The sequence below is a fragment of the Hoplias malabaricus genome, chromosome 8 (assembly GCF_029633855.1).
Source record: "Hoplias malabaricus isolate fHopMal1 chromosome 8, fHopMal1.hap1, whole genome shotgun sequence".
NCBI lineage: Eukaryota > Metazoa > Chordata > Actinopteri > Characiformes > Erythrinidae > Hoplias > Hoplias malabaricus.
Window position 1 is genome coordinate 17,695,805 of NC_089807.1, and position 22,640 is coordinate 17,718,444.

At 38.3% G+C, this 22,640-nt stretch overlaps 2 protein-coding genes across 3 annotated transcripts; one reads left to right on the forward strand and one right to left on the reverse strand.

The window, feature by feature from the left end:
* Positions 1-861: 861 nt before the first annotated feature.
* On the reverse strand, positions 862-9,564 carry mat1a (methionine adenosyltransferase 1A). Its single transcript, XM_066678874.1, has 9 exons — positions 9,268-9,564; positions 6,407-6,484; positions 5,990-6,112; positions 5,746-5,858; positions 5,505-5,648; positions 3,409-3,627; positions 3,115-3,297; positions 2,775-2,908; positions 862-2,499 (listed from the first exon to the last, which is right to left on the reverse strand). The coding sequence occupies exons 1-9, from the start codon at positions 9,341-9,343 to the stop codon at positions 2,397-2,399; spliced, it is 1,173 nt and encodes a 390-aa protein (XP_066534971.1). The 5' UTR covers positions 9,344-9,564; the 3' UTR covers positions 862-2,396.
* A 7,248-nt stretch (positions 9,565-16,812) lies between these two features.
* On the forward strand, positions 16,813-22,106 carry selenou1a (selenoprotein U 1a). 2 transcript variants are annotated; one of them, XM_066679071.1, is made up of 7 exons: positions 16,820-16,945; positions 17,984-18,381; positions 18,542-18,721; positions 18,839-18,930; positions 19,016-19,156; positions 20,663-20,827; positions 20,978-22,106. In XM_066679071.1, the coding sequence occupies exons 2-7, from the start codon at positions 18,129-18,131 to the stop codon at positions 21,071-21,073; spliced, it is 927 nt and encodes a 308-aa protein (XP_066535168.1). In that variant the 5' UTR covers positions 16,820-16,945; positions 17,984-18,128; the 3' UTR covers positions 21,074-22,106. The 2 variants fall into 2 exon arrangements, with proteins under 2 accessions (XP_066535169.1, XP_066535168.1); XM_066679072.1 differs by lacking the exon at positions 17,984-18,381 and having other exon boundaries at positions 16,813-16,945; positions 20,978-22,105.
* The last annotated feature ends 534 nt before the right edge of the window (positions 22,107-22,640 follow it).

Here is a 22,640-nt window from a genome sequence, read left to right on the forward strand (position 1 = left end):
TTCTAGTTTTACTACATTCTACTCAACTTTTGTTCAGAATCAGCTTCTTATCACTGGTAAAGACACGGCTTTCCTCTCAATCATTCCCGCAGCTTCACAGTGCTTTAAACAGTGTGGACACTGAGCGTCCACAGAGTTCAATAGTGAAGCAGCGAAGTGCAGCAAAACAAGGCGAGTCATTGGATAAATGCTGGGCTTTGTCCCGCCCATCGGACGCTCAGCGTCTCTGGGGGCCTATGGGGCAGTGGGCTGGCCTCGGCTGGACCGGACGCTCAGCTTCTGCATGATGATTGGATGACTAGTCTGAGGCTGAATCCCTTTTTGATTGACAGCGAAATGAGCGAATCAGCGATCCTTTGGTGTAAAGATTCGTGGGAGCAGTAAATTTTCATTCTGTTCTGAGTTGAACCAGAGACTTTCTTAATCCTCTTAGCGGCATTTTCTTTGTTAAAAACGACTAGCGACAAATCGAGCTTCTATTTCTGGTGGGGTTTTTTGTAGCTGCTTGTGTTTGGAGACTGACTTCTATCGCAGGTGCTGCTGAGCCCCTCCACCGTCACAAAACACTCACAGGCGGACACATTTCACATGGGCCAAGGCCGTTTAAGCAGCCTAGCTCTGCTGGCCATTGATTAGTCACACTTGACACACTAGTCAAGTCCCTGGAAAAGACGCCTTGTTGGTACGACAGGGTCACAGATCATTTTCTTGAAAAGGAACAGAGGGTAGAATTTATGTATAAATAAACCGACACATTTTATGATGTAGGCCGAAATTGAGCTTCCCCTCCTTGAAAGACCAGCATCTGCCACTGTGTTAGGGGTACTGTAAATGCATAAATGAACAAGTGACATTTGTTTCAATAGTTTAATTATTCACAATTATTTACATGATCAGATCACAGATTGTCAAAGACACATTTCTTGGAGAAGAACAAAAATGATTGTAGATTTCCTAAAAAGAGTAGCACCTTTCGTAGAATGCTAGGACACAGATAAGAGATGAGTCCTACTGTGACTGACACACCTCATTCTTACAGCATGGTTTTGGCTTTAGATGGTAATACTATGGAAGGATGTTGTCTCTCACCACAGTGGATCTATACATGTAAACAGGCAGGCAATATTCACTCATGCGATCTAGCACTATCGCCATTGCACCATTTTATAATAACATTAATACCTTCCAAAGGGTATAAAAAGCAATCGTTATAAGAAATAAGGCACACAAAATGATTTCTTCTGGTGTATGCTTCCTGCAGTGTTTAGCATTAAAATAGCCTTTATAATGCAACGCTTACAGTGGTCCACCAGTTCATGCCCACTATTCACAGCGTGGTATTTAATAATTCATAGATCCATTTTTTACAAACAAAATTTACAAAAAGGATGAATTAAAGAAATAAAAGAAATCAAAAAACACAATAAAACTATCAGGCTCCAGAGAAGTTGTGCTGCTGATAAATAAAGTGAACACTGAAGACAAAATCTGATATGAAAGTCTGTTAATCCCACTTGTAAAAATAGCCAATTTGTTAGTAATAATACATATATTTCAATAATTATGACTTGGTGTCTCACAATTAAGAAGTCCTGCATGAGCATCTTGCTAAATTATGCCTTTCTGTCTTATGTGAATGAGATCCCATTCCTTTTCGTTATAATGCATTCAAAATTATGAGATACTTATGACAATAATTTATTATTATGCAGTGCTAAGGCATGATTTGTGTGTAGATATGTGTGTGGGTGTTCAATTATTTATTATTTTTTAATGATGAATTGATGCAAAGGGACTTTTGCAAAATGCAGCACAATTGTAAGGAAATGATTCAGACTGTGGCTGGAGGGATTAACACCCAGTTCAATGAAACTCTGCTTGTGACCATTTGTAACAGGTTATGGTGTACATCTTTGAAATCAAAAACTGACCTGACGTGTGAACTGGCTGCAGCACAAGGAGTTAAGACATAAGACTGAGAATTTGACATTTATTCCCATTTTTTAAAGATCTGACTGTATTTAAGATAGTTGCGCCTGAAGCTCTTGCGTTGCAAGAAATTGTTCCCTGCAGTTGAGCCCTACCCATAAAGTGTAAGCAATCCCACATGGTGGTTTTGATTCAAAGGCAGTCATTTCAATAGCACACACTATCAGTGAAAATGACAGGTGGCTAATTATGCTTCAGGATTTTTGTGGTAAATTACAATATAATGTGTGAAGCAGCACCATTAACAGAGTGCTATAGATGAAGAAATGCACCATGGGCTCAGATAAACACATTAGTGTCCACTAGTGTGCAGATGAGGAATCCTACATAAATGGGCGGGAGCAGATAAAACACTCTCTGTTTTTTTGTGTTGTCTGCTGGAAGCACTTCTACTGGCTTGTGTTGATTTAAAACTTAAGGATCTTGGGAACCTCCCAGGAAAATTCTGAACGGCCAAAATGACCATAGCAGGCGGTGCTCTGATAAATCGGCTTCTTCAATTTTAGATCCCTGTGAACAGAGTTAACGTTTCAGTGTTTACTATCTGACTTAATTTACCAGAAAATCAGCAAATTCATGTAGTGCTGAAAAATTACTGGCTCATTTTTTAGAAATAAGAGAATTAATTGATATATGAGTATTATGTATTTGTGTTTTGTACAGTGTGTTTCAAACATCCTGGATATATTTTTTGAACATTTATTTTTTAATCCAAAAGGATATTCATAAAAACTTGTTATCCCCTGTATTTGATTCATGTTGAAGATAACAACATGTATATTTACCTAACAATGACACCAGGCCGAAGGTCAAAGTTCTTGTTGACAATATGAAGCAGTTCTTTCTCTGACTTCTCAGAAGACCCATACGTGAAAAGTGAGATAGACAGGGGGTGGGCCACTCCAATAGCATATGATACCTGAACAGCAAAAGAAAAAATACAGTTTTTCAATAAAATATTCAAGCGAGGCATGAACTTTAGTGATCTTACCATTTGTTGCTGAGTATCATTTATCTTCATCCTGAAACTAGAACACACCATCTCACTTTTATGATTACTACAGTGCCATGCTCTTACTTTTTTCAAGAACACATTCAGCAGTCTCATGGCCTAAATTTTCTCACCTGCACCAGCACTCTTTTGCATAGCTTGGCCTTTACTAAAGACTTGGCTACCCAGCGGGCAGCGTAGGCTGCAGAGCGGTCCACCTTTGTGTAGTCCTTTCCAGAGAAGGCCCCTCCACCATGGGCACCCCATCCACCATAAGTGTCCACAATAATTTTCCTTCCAGTGACCCCAGCATCTCCCTAATGAACGGTGAAAAGTGAGGTCCCAGATGAAGCTAAATCTTGATGAGATATTGAATGTGATTCAAACAAGTAAACAAATAAAAAAAATGGTTCATAACAAAAACTCACCTGAGGCCCTCCAATGACAAAGCGACCGCTAGGTTGCAGGTGATATCTAGTCTTATCGTCAAGATATCTGGCAGGCACCACAGCCTTGATGACCTTCTCCTTCAGAATCCTCTGCTGTTCCTCCAGTGAGATGAGATCATCATGTTGCACTGAGATGACCACAGTGTGTACACGCAGTGGGATCACTGCTCCATTCTCTTGCTTGTAGTGCACAGTGACCTACAGGCATACACAAAAGAGGCTTATTTTAGTTTTAATTCTTAATGTGTGAGCATTAAGAATAGTCAAATTATGACTATGTAGAGTCAGATTTTATAGTAGTAGTAGATTGCAGTGCAGGTTACGGACCATAAGTCCATAGGCACTTGACTACAGAGATGGTCAGATAAATTAATTCACTAAACTGTCAGAAAAACTGGAAGTGGACTTCAAAACCACTTGTATTTTTAAAGGTACATTTACACTGTTTGTACCTTTAGTGACCTTTAATGTACCTCTACCGTACGAGCATACAAATGGGCTAGTGAATGTGTCATAAAATCAAGAGGTCAGTTCAGGCCTAGGCTTGACATCTACAGGGAGCATGAATGAGGGGCTTTTGGATTTGTTATGATGGAGTCCACTTGTCTTAGAGGGAAAGGTCATTCTAAATCAGCTTTTTTTCTTGCACCTATCAGTCTTCTAACATTTCCAAAGTATTCACTGACTAATTCGATTTTGTGCTGTAAAGCATTTAGCATTTGATACCTGCAACACACTCCAAAAATTCTGGAATGGGAAAAATAAGTGTCAAAAGTCCATGTGAAGATTCATTTAACACTGTTTTGAAGCATTACACTATAAGCAAGTGTATATATATATGGTATAAAAGGAGCATTCCCCAAAGGCTATGTCTTTGGTTGCTCAATACTGTATGCTGAACTTAATGAAAGAATTATGAAAAAGTTTAATCAGAACATTTTGCAGTACTGTGATAAATGCTGTGAAATTATTCAATAAATCTGGAGAATTACCAGTCCATGTAGAGTAAGGCTGGACTAATTTTAGATGAATGTGGCATTCGAGCCCTCAGATAGCACTGCATATCGTGCTGCAGTGTTGAATATAACCACATGGGCTTGAGAGCACTTCAAAAAACTGTTGTCATCTTACAAAGTTTGCCACTTCATCAATAAAAGCAACCTGAATCAACCTGAAATATCAATTTTATATGAAACTGCTAATGTGTTCTCTTGGCTCAAGTTCATCTCAGATGTTCTAAAGAAGTACAAATGTGTGCTGTCATCAGAGGAAAAAAACTGATGTTGTGTATTCCATGCTAATGATGAAAGGGACTAGCCAGACCATTATCAGTAATAGGTGTAAAAGCCAACATCTCTCATGGTGTGCCGTGTATGCGGTGCACCTGTGAAAATAGCAAGGGTGACCTGCATATGTGAGAAGCTTCCATTGATATGGAGGAAAACATTATAGTTTTCTATAAGTCTATAAAAACACAGTCTTCTGGACCATCAGATCTCATCCCAATTAAACAACTGTGGAGGATATTCACCACTGTGTTAGACACTGATGTCCACCACAATCAAGAAACAACAAGTGTGTGACTGTGGTTTGGAAGAATAATGCCTCATACTTCCAGCACAAGTCATTTTCTAGAATATGTGCTTTGGTGCATGGACTTTGTTTGGGTGTGTCCATAAGTTACATATTTTAAATATTTTTTAGACTGTGTTTCCTGTAATATGTCACCCGTATGTTACAATTGGGAAAGTTTAGCCTTCTAGAGAGGGTAGTAATGCGAGAAGCTGCAATGTTGTAAAGGCTAGACTGAAATTGCGCAGCATTTTCCAACCTGCCCTGGATATCATTTTGAGAGTCCTTTTTATCTCTGGGCGTAAAAATATGCTTTTGATCTTACTCAATGGAGATTGCATCTATTAGCCAACAGAGAAGTGTGAAGACCACAAAGAATTAAAAAATGTTGAAACACATGGTCAATTTTAGTCAGGACCTTAAAGCCTGGACATTTTAGCTTTAAGTGAACTTTAAATATGATTTACATTTATCATTGTGTGAATGTTTTATCGTTGTCTCACCTGTGTTTTTGAGTCTGGACGGAGCCAAGGAATGGTGCCATCACGACGGAGCTCAGCCATCTTGGAATTAAGTTTGTGGGCAAGTACAATAGTTAGTGGCATGCACTCTTCTGTCTCATCGGTGGCATAACCAAACATCAGACCCTGCCAGAGAGGAAGGAATATAGTTAATTTTCGTTGTAGTTAATTAACCATCCTTTACTATTCACTCTTATATTAATCTTGTTCATTGAGTTAATACCTGGTCTCCAGCTCCAATGTCCTCCTCATTTCTGTCAACATGGACTCCCTGTGCAATATCAGGAGACTGCTGCTCAAGAGCCACCAATACATTACAGGTCTTATAGTCAAAGCCTAAAAAATGAAGAGAAAATACAGGTGTGATTGAAGATAATACCTATATATATATATATATATATATATATATATATATATATATATATATATATATATATATATATATGCTTTTATGCATGTGTTCTTACCTTTGTCGGAGTTGTCATATCCAATGTGCTTGATGGTGTCCCTTACAACTTTCTGGTAGTCCACATTCGCCCGGGATGTGATCTCACCACACAAAAGAACCATACCAGTCTTACATACAGTCTCTATGATTGAGAATAAACACAACCAGAAATGCATCGACAGTACAAAAAGACAGCAGACAAATATATCAAGGCTGGGTCAAGAAAAGAATAGTCTGCATGTAATAGATGGTAAACAGGTCTGCTTAAAATTGTAATGTACAATTATTTACATGGTGACATGTATTTTGACCTATGTTTATAATTTATTTTATATTTTGCCCTGTTTAAAGACCTTACAAAAAATAGAACTGGCTTCATAAGAATGAATATGAAAATCAGTAACAGGATTGTAACATTACAGCACTCTAAACTTACCGCAGGCCACCTTGGCATCAGGGTCATGCTTTAAATGTGCATCAAGAACAGCATCACTGATTTGGTCACAAATCTTATCTGCGTAAGAGCAAAGAGAACAAATTAATCAAATGTGTGAACAAAAATCTTATTCCAGGATCAACAAACACCAAATTACAAAACGATACAACAGTATGGAAAGTACACATAAATGATATATTTTCAATACAAATATATAAAACGAATTAGGGACTGAAGTCCAAGTGATGAAACATTTCGAGTATAATTTTGTCTCATTCTCCCTCTTGTTGTTTTTGTGTGTCAAAATATGCCACATTCTGAACTGTCCAGATTATAGACACACCACAGTCCAGAGCATAACCCCTGTCTTTCCCAATCATACCTTTGCAGTGCTTAAATTTAATGGGATTGGAATATACATAGGAAATGGAAAAAATTGTCTTCTTGAAGTCAGTATTTTTTATATGATTTAGTGTGAATTGTGCTATCACAGAAGTGTAAGATAGACTCTCATATTATGACTGACCCTGGCTTTTGGACTTGTTACTGCTACAGTTGTTATTCTTCTCTAACTCCAAGAATTGAATTATGAATTATGAATTATGTTTTTTCATGCAGTGCCGTCTGTGGGATCAGAGATCACAGTTATTCAGTTAAGACTTGCGTTTTTGCTCTTGCTGAATTTTCGCCAGATTCCTTGAAATATCCAAAATCCCAATTTTTTTATGAGGACGTGTTTTTAAACATTTTAACACATTTGTCAAAGTGTAGGTCCTATTTATTATTATCTCATCTCATCTCATTATCTATAAGCGCTTATCCAGTTCAGGGTCACGGTGGGTCCAGAGCCTACCTGGAATCATTGGGCACAAGGGAGAAACACACTCTGGAGGGGGCACCAGTTCTTCACAGTGCAACACACACACATTAACACACACTCACACCTACGGACACTTTTGAGTCACCAATCCACCTACCAACGTGTGTTTTTTGGACCATGGGAGGAAACCGGAGCACCCGGAGGAAACCCACACGAACACAGGGAGAATACACCAAACTACTACTATTATTATTATTATTATTATTATTATTATTATTATTATTATTATTTTGCTAAATGTCTATGCATTCCTGGATGCTGCTTTTGTACTGAATTATAATTAGAGTCAATTTCTGACATCAACTGTTACAAATTACAAGTCGAGGAACCAGACCAATGGAACACACCCTCACGGGCAGTAACCTGAGGTGGAGACTGAACTGAATCAAGAGTTGAACTGAAAAGTGCTTGGAGCTGTGAGGCAAAATATGATCACAAAAAAAAGGAAAAAAAAAACTATTCAGAGAGGAATTACAAAATGAAAACAAAGAAAAGCTTACCCTTTAATCACGTTCACAGTGTGGCTGTCAAATTCTGCTTTAACCACACAAAAGTGCCCCAGTAAAGAGATGCCACAGCAGAACAATACCCTTTGCTTACACACTTTATCCTGTTCTGCACTGAGGCAACAACTTATGTGAGTTACATCAGAAACAACACTAACAATAACAAGCCTCTTTGACCTCTAAGGCCTGCACATCAGTTCAGCTGAGTTGAAAAGCCATGCTGCATGTCTAAAACTCAACCAAAAAGAAAATGTATGGGATATGCATTTTTCTCCCAAGTCAATGACCCTTATTATGCCTTATTGATTTAGTGTCAAAGGTTGACTGAAAAAAGCAGAGGTCTATGAGCAAGCATTTTTTAAATACTTCTGTTTTAGAGTTCTAACTTGGCATGACTGGTTTAATGTTAAAAAGTTTTTAATGGAGCTTATTAAATGATTTTGGTGAAAATGTTACGTATCCCCTTGGGCAATGGTGGACGTCAATCATTTTACCTGTTTTTGAACTGTGCTGGCCTTGCACTGTGAGCAAACCTTAGATAAGAAATGTGAAATCTGGCAAATTCCCACACAAGAAAAACAAAGGTTTTTCTCAGTAAACATAACAAATTTATCAATATAACTCTTGATTCTTTGAAGCAGGCTCAAATGCTCAGTCATGTGACCATCGAATCTGGCTTTTTGTATTTTGAAATTGCAGTTGCCCTGCGGGGAATGTGCTATTTCTATAACATGAGTACATGCTGAAGTGTTTTCTGCAGTTCAAATATCTCTTCAGAGACTCTACGTGTAAAAGTGTGTAATATAAGTCTGGACTATGAGCACTGCAGTTGTACTCACTGAATGAAATTCCAGCTGAGTGTGCAGTAGCATGAATGTGTTTTCACTTTAAGCATGAGCCACCTGTCTTTGACTGCTTCCGAAACCAACCATATGTCACCTGAGTTTTTCTGCATGATATGGCTCAGTGTTTAATTATGATTATTTTGAATTACATTTTTGTACATACAACTGTCCTGTGTAAGTCAGTAATTAGCCAGGATCAGACGTTTACACAGTTTTAACTATACCCTAACTATACCATAACCTTTTTTTCAGTGTAATTACCAAATATTTAAACGTAGAATCTAATATTCCTAGGTTTTTAAGAGGTTAATTACATTATCCCCCAAATATCTGCCTAGAGATTTAACCAGGGGGATCAATCCCGTCAGTCTTGCCACTCAGACTCAGACCTCTCTATAAGCACTTGATGAGGCAAGCAGAGTGCTGTGTCAGCAGCTAGCCACTGGAACTGCTTGTATGGGACTACACAGATTAAGAAAACTGTGAATGTGTTGATAGAAAGACTCTGTCAGTTTCACTACAGACATTATTACTGCTCACAATACTAAACAGTATAGCACTGTGTAGATCAAACACTTTAAAGGCATTCTCACTGCAATTAACTCAGAAAAGATAGAAGTGAAGACTTACCCGGATGCCCTTCTCCCACTGACTCTGAGGTGAACATGAAGGAGCCGTCATCAGGAAAGTCATTCAGTCCTTCCATGTTTTTTCAAGGTGATTCTGAGAGCCCAAAATTAACTAGGGATACAATTAATCTACCTCTTTCTAATGCTCTCCAACAGCAGCTGAATAAGGACAAGAGTGCTGTTTCCTTTATATTCCTCACTGACTGTGTGTAAGACCACGAGGGGAAGGAGAGACAAAGAGGGAGAGGGAGATTTGCAGTCAGATCACTGATTATCAACAGCTCTCTAACCAAACATACTCCTATATATGGCTGGGAGAAACTCTCTCTCTCTCTCTCTCTCTCTCACACACACACACACACACACACACATACATATGCATCATGTGAACCATTGGGGCTGGCCATTCCAGGGGGAGTTGTTGGAGGGAGGGGATTCAAAGTTACAGAAGCACCCTTTTAACCCTTCATGGTCTAACTCTTTTGTGGGTTGAGGGCCATCCTAGGATATGTGGACACAGCTTTGAGCTAGGACCTGTCAGGTTCAGTGTGTCAGTCTGAACTTATGTTGTTTACAGTATATAAAGTTTATTAAGTCCTACTCACTCTGACCAGAATTAACCATAATTGTCACTGGGTTAGTGTCACTCTGGGTAAGCCTTTAGTGTGTGTAGTTAGCATATTCTAATGTAAAACCACTCCGTATTCTCTGTGTTGATTCTGAGCTTTTAATTTTTTTTCTTCTTAAAATTGTACTTACGAAAAATGATACTAAGTATGATCTTTCCCCCCTAAAAAACTAAATGTAGTGTAACTTATAGTGCACAAATGTGCATCTTAAGATCACTGAGGCACTTTAAGTGTACATGCTAACTGTTTGCAGCTTTGATGATTAATAAATACTGTACAGTATCTGTACTAAACCCAGTAGAAAACAAATGGGAGATGTTGTGAATGCTGTTATGTCATTTGTGCACACAGAAAAGCTGATTGTAAGACATGATTTAAAATGTGAACAGTTAGGGGGGTGGGGTGAACCCTTACAGCTTTTTGATCATTTGATTGGTGGATTGGTTTTGGGCAGAAAGTTTTTGACTGTGCAGTAAGAATGAGTCTAGTAATGGCAATGTAATGTTGACCAATATTTTTCATTTTGTACACACATAAAACATGAGTAATTGGAATGTCCTTATGGTGTAATATTCAGGACTATTCTGTATCAGTTATGCAAACATGGCAGCAAATGCTGAAATACAGTATTTTTTTTCTTAAATTCAGATACAATTTCCAGTGTTAAAAATGTTGTGCACACTCATTGCTATAGTAAGGAGGGCATGCATATACTGCCAGAGAACATATGGCATGACACCAGGAAGGACATACTGTCTCAGTGGACAATGCATGCCACTATGCACTGAGAAGAATGTGAGACAAATAAGAGCTAATCCTTATATTTTCTTGTTGTAAATAAAAATAATAATGATATTGGTGAAACTGTGTGTGTCATGCCTAGAAGAAAAGAATGGGAATTTTTTGCAATTCATGTAAAAGACTAATTGTATGAAATACAACTTGGTGTAACAGGTTTAGTTTAATATGCATAGCAGGCTATGTATGTAACAGGTATCTTGTAATATGAATGATTATATGCAATGTAATATTATATTATATGCAGTTCTAGAACATGTTCTTAATGACTTGCCTGGTGGAATTAAAGGTTAAAATAAATAAATTAAATAATTAATAAAAATAAAAATAAAAGTTCTAAATGTGAGCAAACCTCTGCAGGAGCAGCTGTAACGTTGTATATACACTGTGGTGTTATGTCAGATCATGTCACTGTGGCCATATGTCAGATCATAAGTTCTTACCAGTAGCCATGACACTCCTGCAAGATTTATTTTGGTTGTGAACAACTGGCTTTAAAATGCAGTGCATTAAAAGATCATCCATCCACCAAATAAAGCTGGTTGATCTTTGAACTTTGGCTTAAAGGCACAAACTGACACTGATCTGCACCTGGAATGGTACATCACTGTTTGATTTGGCCTCATGCATGTATATAAAACATTCATCTCTGCCACTAAGTAACACAAGCAATGCCAGATTATAGGTGGGTGGAAAACTGGACGTTAAAGCAAGAAGTTAATGACTGACAGAGGCCATTTTTTTCTACAATAGACAAAATTGCACTGAGTAGAAAGATAACCATATCAGTGCTATGGCCTTGCCAATATTTCACTTGCTTAACTGTCAAACTTAAGTATGATTGGTGGATTGGTGAAGGGTCCCAAGTGTGTCCTTATGCTTCACATCCTAGGTGTTCCTGCTAAACTGTTGGAGGTTTTTTCAAGGTGTATTATTTTAAATTACTGCCTGTTGACACAAATTCAAATGTGTGAAATATTAATGTTTTGTAAGTATTAAAAACATCTATACCTTTCAGTTGTTTACCATTTTTAATTAAAGTTTCCACTTTTAGGGTGGCACGGAGGCACAACTGGTAGTGTCGCGGTTACACAGCTTGTGAGTTGTTAGTTCAAGCCTCGCTCAAGGTGACTGTAAAGAGTTTGGTGAAGTTCACTGGGGTGCTCTGGTTTCCCCACATGGTCCAAAAACACACGTTACTATATGGATTGACTATTCATAAAGAGTCAATAGCTGTGAGTGTGTGGGTGAATGTGTATCGCCCTGCGATGGGCTGGCGCCCCATCCAGGGTGTGTTCTTGCCTTGTGCCCAATGATTTCAGCTAGGCTCCAACAGACAATGAATAAATGTCTGTGTTTACATATTTACACATATTAAATAAGAACTAAACTGCTGTGTTACAGTTTGCAAATCTGAAATCCGTGATTTTAGTTACAGTTTGCTATGCTCAACATGTATGATTATGCTGACATATGATTCAAAGTGCAGCATTTCCTTCAACTTTACCCTGGAGTGATATGGAATCTTAGAAAATAAACCTAAAGGAAGTTTGAACTTGTTTGAACTGAAAAACTGGTGTGGTAAGAGGCTTAAATTAAATACTTTTTATAAATGCAATTATTCTCCTGCTAATAATAATAATAATTTTCTGTATTTTTGTAACTTTTAATTTATAAATTTACAGCTTATTAAGCAATTGAGAAATATACTTAAAGAAAATTTTATAACTAATGATTTAAAAATGCTGTAAATACTGTGTCTGTATGTAAGGAATTGTTATTAATGCTACTTTCAAACCAGAATTAATTACTAATGGTCTCTGATGTCACTGTGGTCACTCTGATGTCACTGCCAATAACCCTCACTACACAGCTTGAAATAAATGAACAAATACTTAGATTGTAAACAGCAGTTTCATGTTTCTAAAGTCCAAGGTCGATTATGACAGTCCTGCACAGTGTGTACATGTTTACTGACTAAAACCAGCTCCATAGTACATTATTTATTACTGTTTATCAAAAATATAACAACAATTTAAAATCAGGCATGTTGTATGGGAAGGTTTTGCCTTAGTTTTTTCAGTTATGTAAGATGAAACATATCTGCCCAGATTTATAAATGCATTTATAGCTATTCCTGGAATTTCCGCACTCTTGGCATCATGCTAACATTAGCAAACATAACGGACTCTTAGGCTTCCTAGTTATACCTGGTGTGTCTCTGATAGTCTGATAGGCCACCAAGCAAATTGAGGAGTGTTGTTCACCAGCCAATAGTCGACATATACCGAGCCCCTCAGAAGGAGGGGCACATATCCTTTCCGCTGATAGGGTTGGTTCTTTTTTTTTGTACCAAACATTTTGCTGAAACGTGGCTTGGTCATAGAAACCTCTGAAGTGACCGAGTAGAGGTCATAACCTCTGAAGTGACAGAGGAGGGGCTAGTCAGTAGGACATGGTGTGAACCAAAACAGCTGGAGCATAAACATGGCCTGAAAACAAAGAACGATCACCTACCCTGATTTCTCCTGTAAACAAAATAGATCCTGATCTGTCTCTTCAGGTTGGCACAAAACATCTAGCAGTACACAATCTGTAATCCTTGCCAAGTCATAGGTATCTGATGTTTTATTAATGAAGCCTTACACAGATGAAACCTTTACTGCTGCTACCCTCTTAGATGTTTGTCACCACTATCATGAACCTGTTTATTGTCTCTTTAGGGACCAGCTGCAAATTATTACTCTAAAAGCATTGTGTTTTTGTTCAGTGGCTAGAGAGGATATTACCCTAATTGTGAATTCACTAAAATTGTCACAATCTGAATTTTTAAAAAAAGTGAAAATCTAATATAAAAAAAATTGAACACGATTGGAGTTAATTTTCATGGAAGTGAAAATTGACTCCTTCACAGCACTCACAACACTGACACATCACTGTTGAGATGTTGGACAAGATTTTTAGAATGTTAATGAAAGTCTTATGTTAAATAATGAGAAAATGCAGTGCATTATTATTCTTTATGTCTAATTCACTTTAAATTATATTTTATATTTGCTATTAAATATTTTGGTATTCTGTGAAGTCAGATGTCTGGTACATGGTAGTAATAGACAGGTCTAAAACTAATGTGCAAATATAAACAAATCAAAGTAAAATGCTCATTGGTATCTGTTTATAGCTGAGCATGAAGAGATGAAGTACAAGTTAGGCAGATTATGGGAAAGTGGGTGAAATCGGAAAGCAGGAGGTGTCCCGTGACAGCTTGGTAGCCAGCAGGAATGCAACAGCAACTGCAGGCTGGGGTGTGGTGTCAGTGCTGCCCCCTTCTCAGCACATTCCTCTCTGCAGTGGCTAGCATCAGGCTCATGATTCTTTGCCCATGCTCCCCTAAAAATAACAATTAGCCCAAAACTGAACCCTCCTCTAACTTCTAATATTACTGTATAATACACAGTTAGTGTATCATAATCGTAATATACTCTGTACACGCTGTGGAAAGTAAAAAACGTCAAGAACCTTAAATCTCCCACTCATTTGAACAAAATGTGCTTTAATAAAAAACAACCAAACAGACCCAACACAAACGTGAGTATATCATGTGCCCAAACACTATATATACATTTTATAAATATTCTGACAGATATGTAAGGGAATTTACTGTATTTAATCCTTAGGAACCATGCTATAAGTGAGGACAACAGTCACTGGTACAGAGGTCAAAGGAAAGCTCACCATGCTTAATGTTGTGTTTGAGGTGCTCCCACATTTTATTAAAAATAGCCAATTAACTCATAGGTAGATAGGTTGTCAAAGTGGTATTGTGGGTATAAAATTTAATGGACTCTCCTCGTTCATAAATGTAGGCTCTTGGTACTGTATGAGAAAAATACCTAAACACTCAGTCCATTTAAAGTCATTTAAATAATACCTGCTCTGTGGTGGTCCTAGTCACTGAAAAATGGGGGACACAAAGTATCCGAGAGTTAGTTAACGTTTAAATTAGCTGTGTTCAGATTCTGAGAAAGCGCTCTTAACAGGCAGCAACTTAACGTTAGTCTCTGGCTGTGTCCCAAACTGCACACTGCTCCACTGAATAGTGTGCATAAAATAATATACAACCATAATAATAATAATAATATACAACGATTAGCAATGCTCTATAGTGTAGTATGTAAAGTTCCATGGTAAGATTTTTGGGACACGGCCTGACTGTCTAAGGTTAATGTTAATCAAATGTTGATCCACATCATTAATGCATTATTTTACTGCCTTATCTACATAGGAATCAATTTATAGGGTATGGGGTGGGTTTTGGGGCGGCACGGTGGCACAGCAGGTAGTGTCGCAGTCACACAGCTCCAGGGGCCTGGAGGTTGTGGGTTCGATTCCAGCTCCGGGTGACTGTCTGTGAGGAGTTGGTGTGTTCTCCCCGTGTCCCCGTGGGTTTCCTTCCACAGTCCAAAAACACACGTTGCAGTTGGATTGGCGACTCGAAAGTGTCCGTGTGTGTGTCTGTGTTGCCCTGTGAAGGACTGGCGTCCCCTCCAGGGTGTATTCCCGCCTTGCGCCCGATGGTTCCGGGTGGGCTCTGGACCCCCCGCGACCCTGAATTGGATAAGCGGTTACAGATAATGGATGGATGGATGGATGGGGTGGGTTTTGACTAATCAAATATGTCCCCCTAACTCACTCCTACGCCCATTCATACCCACACAGACATACACCTCCTACTGTGTAATAGTGATGGGAATTTCGGCTCTTTTTGGGGAGCCGGCTCTTTTAAATGGCTCTTTGTTTTACCACTTATTTCCACTGGTACAGAGCAATATTACCTACATTTTACATGACTATATGGACAAAATATTATTGTTCAATATTAAAAATAATAGTGTTGCAATGGCCAATTGTTTTTATGTCTGTCTTGTAATAACTCACTGATTGCACTCACACATTCAATTGTATAAATAACTGGATTTTTATTTAAACACCTTAATAAAAAATCACTTGTAAACTCTGAAATACAGCCAATGGAACCCAAAATGTAGGTATTACAAAATAGTTTATTAAATTAAATATTCATCCATTTCTGGGTAATAAAATAAACAAATACTCTGCAAAGTGCAAAACAGCAGCATTCAATGGTAGTGATTAAAACAACCACAGCTGTCAACAAACATTTAACTGATTTAACATTTTCTTCAACTATTTTTTGGAAGGCAGATTGGCATTCAGGAAAACCAAGTGTCTCAGCTCGGAGGGTTGGAGTGTTGGAAGTTTGGAGCTTGCTTGTTGTTCTCTGATTGGTTGAATGGCAAGCCTTAGAAAAAAATGGCTCGGTCTTATACGGGAACCGGCTCTTATCGTTCACTTACAAGAGCCGGCTCTTTGAACCGTTTCGTTCGCGACCTACACATCACTACTGTGTAACCCTTTTCGCTGGGGACTCTTCAGCTCACAAGACATTGAGCAGATGCTGCAGTGTCCTGTTTACTTTTATGCTTTTCTATGGAGATTATTTAAGCTGTGTTTCCACAGTTTGAACGCATATGTCAACATTGGGTGCACGTTCAAACAGGTGAATTACCTTTTGGAGTGCAAATAAAAAATCATTCTTCATCTGTTCACCTATATCTCCATTATTAAATCGGTGCGCTTGTGGCCCTGTCAATCATTATTTGCATTCGCCACTCTAAAGTCTGAGGTTTTAAGGAACGTGCGGTCCGAGCTGGGGCTCATCGTGGGGTCTTTTGGGCGTTTAAAGTCTTGTTGGGGTTAATTTGCTGTGTTGTGTTCTAGTGTTTTGGGCTGGGTGTGTGGTGGCTGGTGTGGGCAGAGCATTAGGAAGATTTAGGTGACGGAGGATTAGTCCCGTCACATATCAAGCCTAATATTTTTAAAAACGTATTCTTGTGCACTGCACCCTTCTGCATAAAGAGGGAAAACGGCAGTACGTCTGTGTCTCATTTCCCCACCTCCGGGTTTAACCCGTCTCTTGGAGGTCCAGAAGTCCAACTGACCTGTGAAAACATTAGCAGTGGCATTAGAAAACATTTCAGTGCCTGATGCAAATTGTGACTAGGCTCCTCCTCCAAAACCCCGCCCCTCTTGGCTCCGGTCGGCAGCAATCATCGACGATTCGGGAATCCAATAGTCGAGTCTGTTTTCAAAATAGCTTTACATAATCTCCGAAGAGAGGGGGAGTGCAACTACATTTAGTGACTCAAGAGTTACAAGAGAAACTGACTCTCAGTGAGTATTTATACTTTAGCGGTGGAGGGAAGGTATTTTGGTGTTTCTGCGTGCAGATTTTTGTGTAACGTTAGTAATTCGGAGAGTCTGACTGGACTTTGTTCCCTGCTTTAAATCGAGCTCTAAATGTCTGACGTACTAATCTCAAAACGACTTCGAAACATCTGGCTAGACCAGACTAAAGCTGGCAAGGTTCCTTGTAGGGTGTTTAGCTGTCGTTAGCTGTTTGTAGCTAAACGAGTAGAGAAGTTGGTAGCTAGTGATAGCTAACGTTCGCTCACGCTTGTTACACTGTTTTTAAACCAGCACACAGTTAAAACGTTGAAAATATAGCTAAATAAAGGGTGAATGTGTGCACAGCAGACAGAGGGTAGCTCCAGCGCCTGGTCATTTGTGATATCATTTGTCTTTCTCTCGTGTACACTTAAAGCTTCATTTTTACATTTGAACAGGCTGCACAGACTAAAGTGGCAATTTAACAGGACAGTGTTCCCTCAACTGTGACACTGCTTCCTTTCACTAAATTAAAACCCTATAAAACTGATCTCTGATTAGAGTTTAATTTTCCTTTACTTCCGCTTTATTACATTTTATAATAGCAAATAATTTTATTTGTTAACTGTATCTAAAACACTAGTCAATCTAGAAAAGGAGAGGAATTATAACTATTCATTTAGTCTTTAATGTTATTGGCCACATTGTACATTGACTTCAGAAAATGGTAACCTGATATTTTATAATTTATAAGTAGACAAATCCATGATATACAGTATACATGATCACAGTATACATTGTATTGATCTGTCTAAATGGAAACAGACAATTAACTAGTTAAAATTGGCTTGCGGTTACAATTACCCAGTTACGGATTTACCCTTAATAAAGCATATATACAGATAATGGATAATGTAGGCCCATGTTCCTACAGTGCATAGATTTTGTCACAAGTGCTTCCTGTATTTGTTTGTTGCTTGTATTTAAACAGATTTTGGAATTCATGATCTTACACTTAGAGATAATTCTTCTTTTCCTTTCTAGTGCTTTCTCCACGTATGATTTTACCTGATAAAGAACAAGCTGCTAAAACTGTGGATGTCAGAAATGGTCTTTATAAAAGTATATCTCAAGCGAATATCTGTTATTGGAAAGAGGAAACTCTATCCCTTGCGTGAAAAGTGCTGTTATGACAGGATTGTACAATATCAGCAATTTTGAAGTGTTGCCCCAGTGGCCAGTAAGGCCTGCCCCATATAAGAGACCTGTGCTTTTAAGAAATCACCTTCACCCTAAGGATGAGGCACAAATCTTTTTAAGGTTTAAACCATGCTTAAAATCACCAGTTTCCTATAGTTGTGTCAGCATTCGTGCTTATTCAACAAATCAACAACCATCGGAGAGGGGCAAGAACAGCCAGTCCATCACCCATGAATCCAAAGGTACTGCTACAGGCATCTCTACAGTTTTTTTCCTCCGCCTAAGCAGGGAGGAGTGTGAGGGCATAAAATGAGGTGGAAATCAGGATGCCTGTATGTCAATCCTTTACTGACAGGTTAAAAGGTATTTATGTAACCTTCTTTTTCTGTTGTACTACTGCAGCATCACTTTCAGTGTTGGAGGGGGAGACACTTGCCATGGGGATGTGGTCCCTGGGCCTTGGGGCTATAGGTGCTGCCATTGCAGGCATAATTCTTGCCAATACTGATTTTTTCCTGACCAAGCCTGAACATGCCACTTTAGAGTACCTGGGTGATGCTGACCTCAGAAACACTCTAGGAGGTCAGTAAAAACTTCACAGCTTCATTCATTTATGGTAGCTGTTCCTTGAAGGACAATGAACCTAAGACAAAAACAAATGTATAGCTTTAATTGACGAATGGTTTTCACTGCATGTAGATGAGAAGACATTTAAAGCTCGAACTCTGTGGGAGAACTCTGGTGCAGTGATCATGGCTGTACGGAGACCTGGATGATTTTTGTGCAGAGAGGTAACATTAATACACTCTCCTGTATTAAAATTCAGTAAAGAGCATGCTTTTTGGTGATTTAACTGATGGTGTTGTGTCCTTGCAGGAGGCCTCTGAGCTGTCCTCTCTGAAGCCCCAGCTGGACCAGCTTGGGGTCCCTCTGTATGCCATTGTCAAAGAGGACATCGGTACAGAGATTCAGGATTTCAGACCCCACTTTGATGGGGACATTTTTCTGGATGAAAAGGTTATTCATGTTTTCAATCAAGTTTAAAAGGTGCACTTACCAAGCTTTTGCCAGCAGAGGTCGCACAAGCATTTCAGAGCCAAACATAAACAAGTATTCAATGCCCTTCTTTTTAGCCTCAGCCACTTCCTGCCTCAACCACACCTCCAATCGTGTTAAAATGTCACACTCACTCAATCCAAGCTTATAATATTTGTAACACCTAAGGTTAGGGGTGTGTGATATGATATTAGATTGTAAACGATAAGAATCTTTCCACAATACACCATCACAGGGAGATCGTTGGATTGTGCATACAGTCTGCTGCAGTTCTTATAAGTTGTTTACGCACTGTTTACATATTACACATCAGTCAAATGGGCAGACCCTTGGGACACTAATGTAAGTCACTACTCTGAAATGAACGACTATTGAATGAAAATGTGTGAGTGTGTGTTGCCCTGTGAAAGACTGGCGCCTCCTCCAGGGTGTGTTCCTCATTGGCCTCATTGTTTGGACTCAGGGCAGTAACGGTGTGAGAGAGAATTGCAGTAGTTAGCATCTCATTTTCATTTTCTGATCCACCTTAAATAGTGCCAGTAAACATTGTGTTTTACCACTAATAAAGGTAAATAACAATGAAAACACTAAATAAAATGCTGTATAAACACCCTGAATGGGAAAAAAACAACACAGTGTGATAACCTTAGCCTATTAATGTATGTAAATGAGCTTTTAAGGTGGAATGGGAAATCTGAATAAGGGACTGATGAATAGGATGCTAATTTTAGGATTTTGCTTTACACAGTGTGTAACTGCAGCAGCACTTGAGGAGGATAAAAGAAACACACTCTCCCAGTCCAACAGTTGCAACCCAGCAGTGAGTTAAGCAGGAGTTTACCTGATGATGTGAGTTAGAGAAGAGGAAGTAGTATTTCCCAGTGCGCCATCACACCACATCAGCCAGGATAGGAGCCACTGACCCAGGAGAGGGTTTCTAGGAGAATGACTATGAGTACAGATTCCTGTTGGAGCCTTTTAACAGAACTTGTTCTCCATATTGGAAAAGCCAGTACAATGTGGATTCTGGTTTTGTCACTCTGTATTACTGGCTGTAGGAACATGTGAATTGATGTGTTGTCCTGAATATTTGGTAGTGGAGCTCACCATCTTGCTTAGAGGAAGCTTTGTTGTCAGTGATGGACTTGTTGGGAGGGCAAACCAAATGTAGGAAGGACCCAAGTTTCAACAGTGTGGGAACAAAAGCTGTACCAAGGGTGAAAACGAGGCCTTGAAAACAACAAAGCAGAGCTGCTCAGGACGCCTTAATTCAACTACACGTTTATATTGAAACGAGTCATTTGATATATGAATGAGTAAAATCTTGGATAGTGCACCTTTTTAAAATATTTTTTAACAGAAGTCAATAAAAAAAAGTGACATTTCATGCATGATTTTGTGGAGAAAGTCTTTATAGGTATTGTGACGAAAATGTATGTGCACTAAAATGCTTATATTTATTTATAGAAAGCTTTCTATGGACCACTCCAGAGGAAAATGGGTGGCCTTGGCTTCATTCGTCTAGGAGTTTGGCAGAACTTCATTAGAGCTTGGAAGTCTGGTTACCAGGGCAATATGAACGGAGAGGGCTTCATGCTGGGTGGGGTTTTTGTCATTGGATCTGGCAAGCAGGTGATTTCAATGGTTCAAATGTATAAACCTTACAAGTTACACTTATGACATAAAAGGGTAATATTTGTAATTCTCTTAAGTCTGTATTAAACCAATACAATAATGTATTATATTCTTGCTAATGTAATCATGTATTTTTTGCAATTGCAGGGAATTCTGCTCGAACACAGAGAGAAGGAGTTTGGTGACAAAGTCACCAATGAATCTGTTTTGGAGGCGGCTAAGAATATTGTGGTGGAAAACTAGACTTGCTTTGGTATTCTAACTGATATAGATGTAATAATAATAATGTTAGTAATAAATGTATTATAATGCAGATTCCAAGTAACTAAAAATGTTAGAAAGAACAAATTAAGTATTTGCACATTTTCTTTACTAAATGCTGTGAATATAAAGGAAAGCTCAGGCTGTGTTAAACTCTTGGTTATAGAGAATAATTTTCAGGACTAAATCATGCCTTGTTGCAGGAACTTTATTTTTTTTCGTTAAATAGTTTCCATTCAGGTACTTTAAAGCTCTTACTGCTTGGCAGTTGGTTCTGCAATAGAAGCAGATGTATGTTGTATTATGCTGTTCTTCACTGAGTCAGGTGCTGCTGGCTGTCTGCTGCTGGGCTAGTGACGGGTTGTGTTTGTGTTTTAATGACAGTCTGACTCAAAACTCCTCAGTGAGAGAGCAGATTTGAAGCTTTACACATTCATTCCTGCTCACCAATTTTTGATCAGTGGACATCTAAAAGTTCTGAATCTGGTGAAGTATGTCATTCACAACAATAAATAACAGCAAATATAAAGCAATGTGATGTTTCTTTGTGTTAAGTGGCAGTCAACCCATTTTTACAAGCTTTGATTTAGCCTACACAAGTATAAAAATGTGATTTCATTGGGAGAATGTTTTGCCAGCTATTGAGCAGCATTCTTAGGCATATTTTTAGAAACTAAGGACATATGCTCCAGAACGCCATGAGTGACACACTAACAACAGATGTTGCCGTGATGTGAAGTATTTGCTTATTGACTGATTTCTTCTTATTGATCTGCTCAATGTTTAATTGTGTTTGGCGTTTCAACCGAATATCAACGTTGTTCAATGAAAAACAATGTATTCACATTTTTGTCAGTTTTTAGTTTACTACATCATTTGAACATGGCAGCTGTCCTTCATGTTGTGTAAAAAAATATAGATAAGATATTTCTTTTTCCTGTAAAGACATTTTTCTTTGAGATATGTTTTTCATTTGTCAGCGATTAAATTAGGTTTCAACCATGTGAGATTATTTAAATAAGTTTATTAAATAGACGAAATATCCATTATTCATGTTTTTATTGTAATGAATTGGAAATTGAATAAGGATTTCCTCTTTTAATCAATTTGCAGTTAGCTGACATATTGCAGGATTTGACAACAGAGCTGTATTACAGGGTATAATTATCTAGGGTGTATCAGTGGGTTAAACATAAATCCTGAGGCTTTATGACAAGCATGAGAATATTCATGTTCTGCCAACATTTGTACCTAGACCTTTTTGACTGATGATATTATAAATGGACTGTAGCTTAGGCAATTATTTGTATTTCCATGCTTTTGTGAATGGCTGAATGGTGAATGGAGATTTTTGCAAAGTATTTAAGAGAATTATTATTGGCAGTTACTGGGAAGTTGATCTGTTTTTCCAGCTGTTTAGAGATTATAGTGCTCACTGTTTTCATATTGATAGCAATTTCTTGCGCTCTTGATGAATTTGATTAAATCAGGGCATAACATGCTAGTTGAGACTTAAGTGAAATTTATAGTAGAGGAACTACAGTTGACA

What these genes read in the sequence shown, in the direction of transcription:
- mat1a (XM_066678874.1), bottom strand. Translation starts at nt 9,343, where the DNA reads ATGGAAGGACTGAATGACTTTCCTGATGACGGCTCCTTCATGTTCACC. An exon ending in AGTGGGAGAAGGGCATCCGG is followed by an intron (nt 6,485 to 9,267) that starts GTAAGTCTTCAC and finishes GCTCTTACGCAG; the next exon opens with ATAAGATTTGTGACCAAATC. An exon ending in TGATGCCAAGGTGGCCTGCG is followed by an intron (nt 6,113 to 6,406) that starts GTAAGTTTAGAG and finishes TCTCAATCATAG; the next exon opens with AGACTGTATGTAAGACTGGT.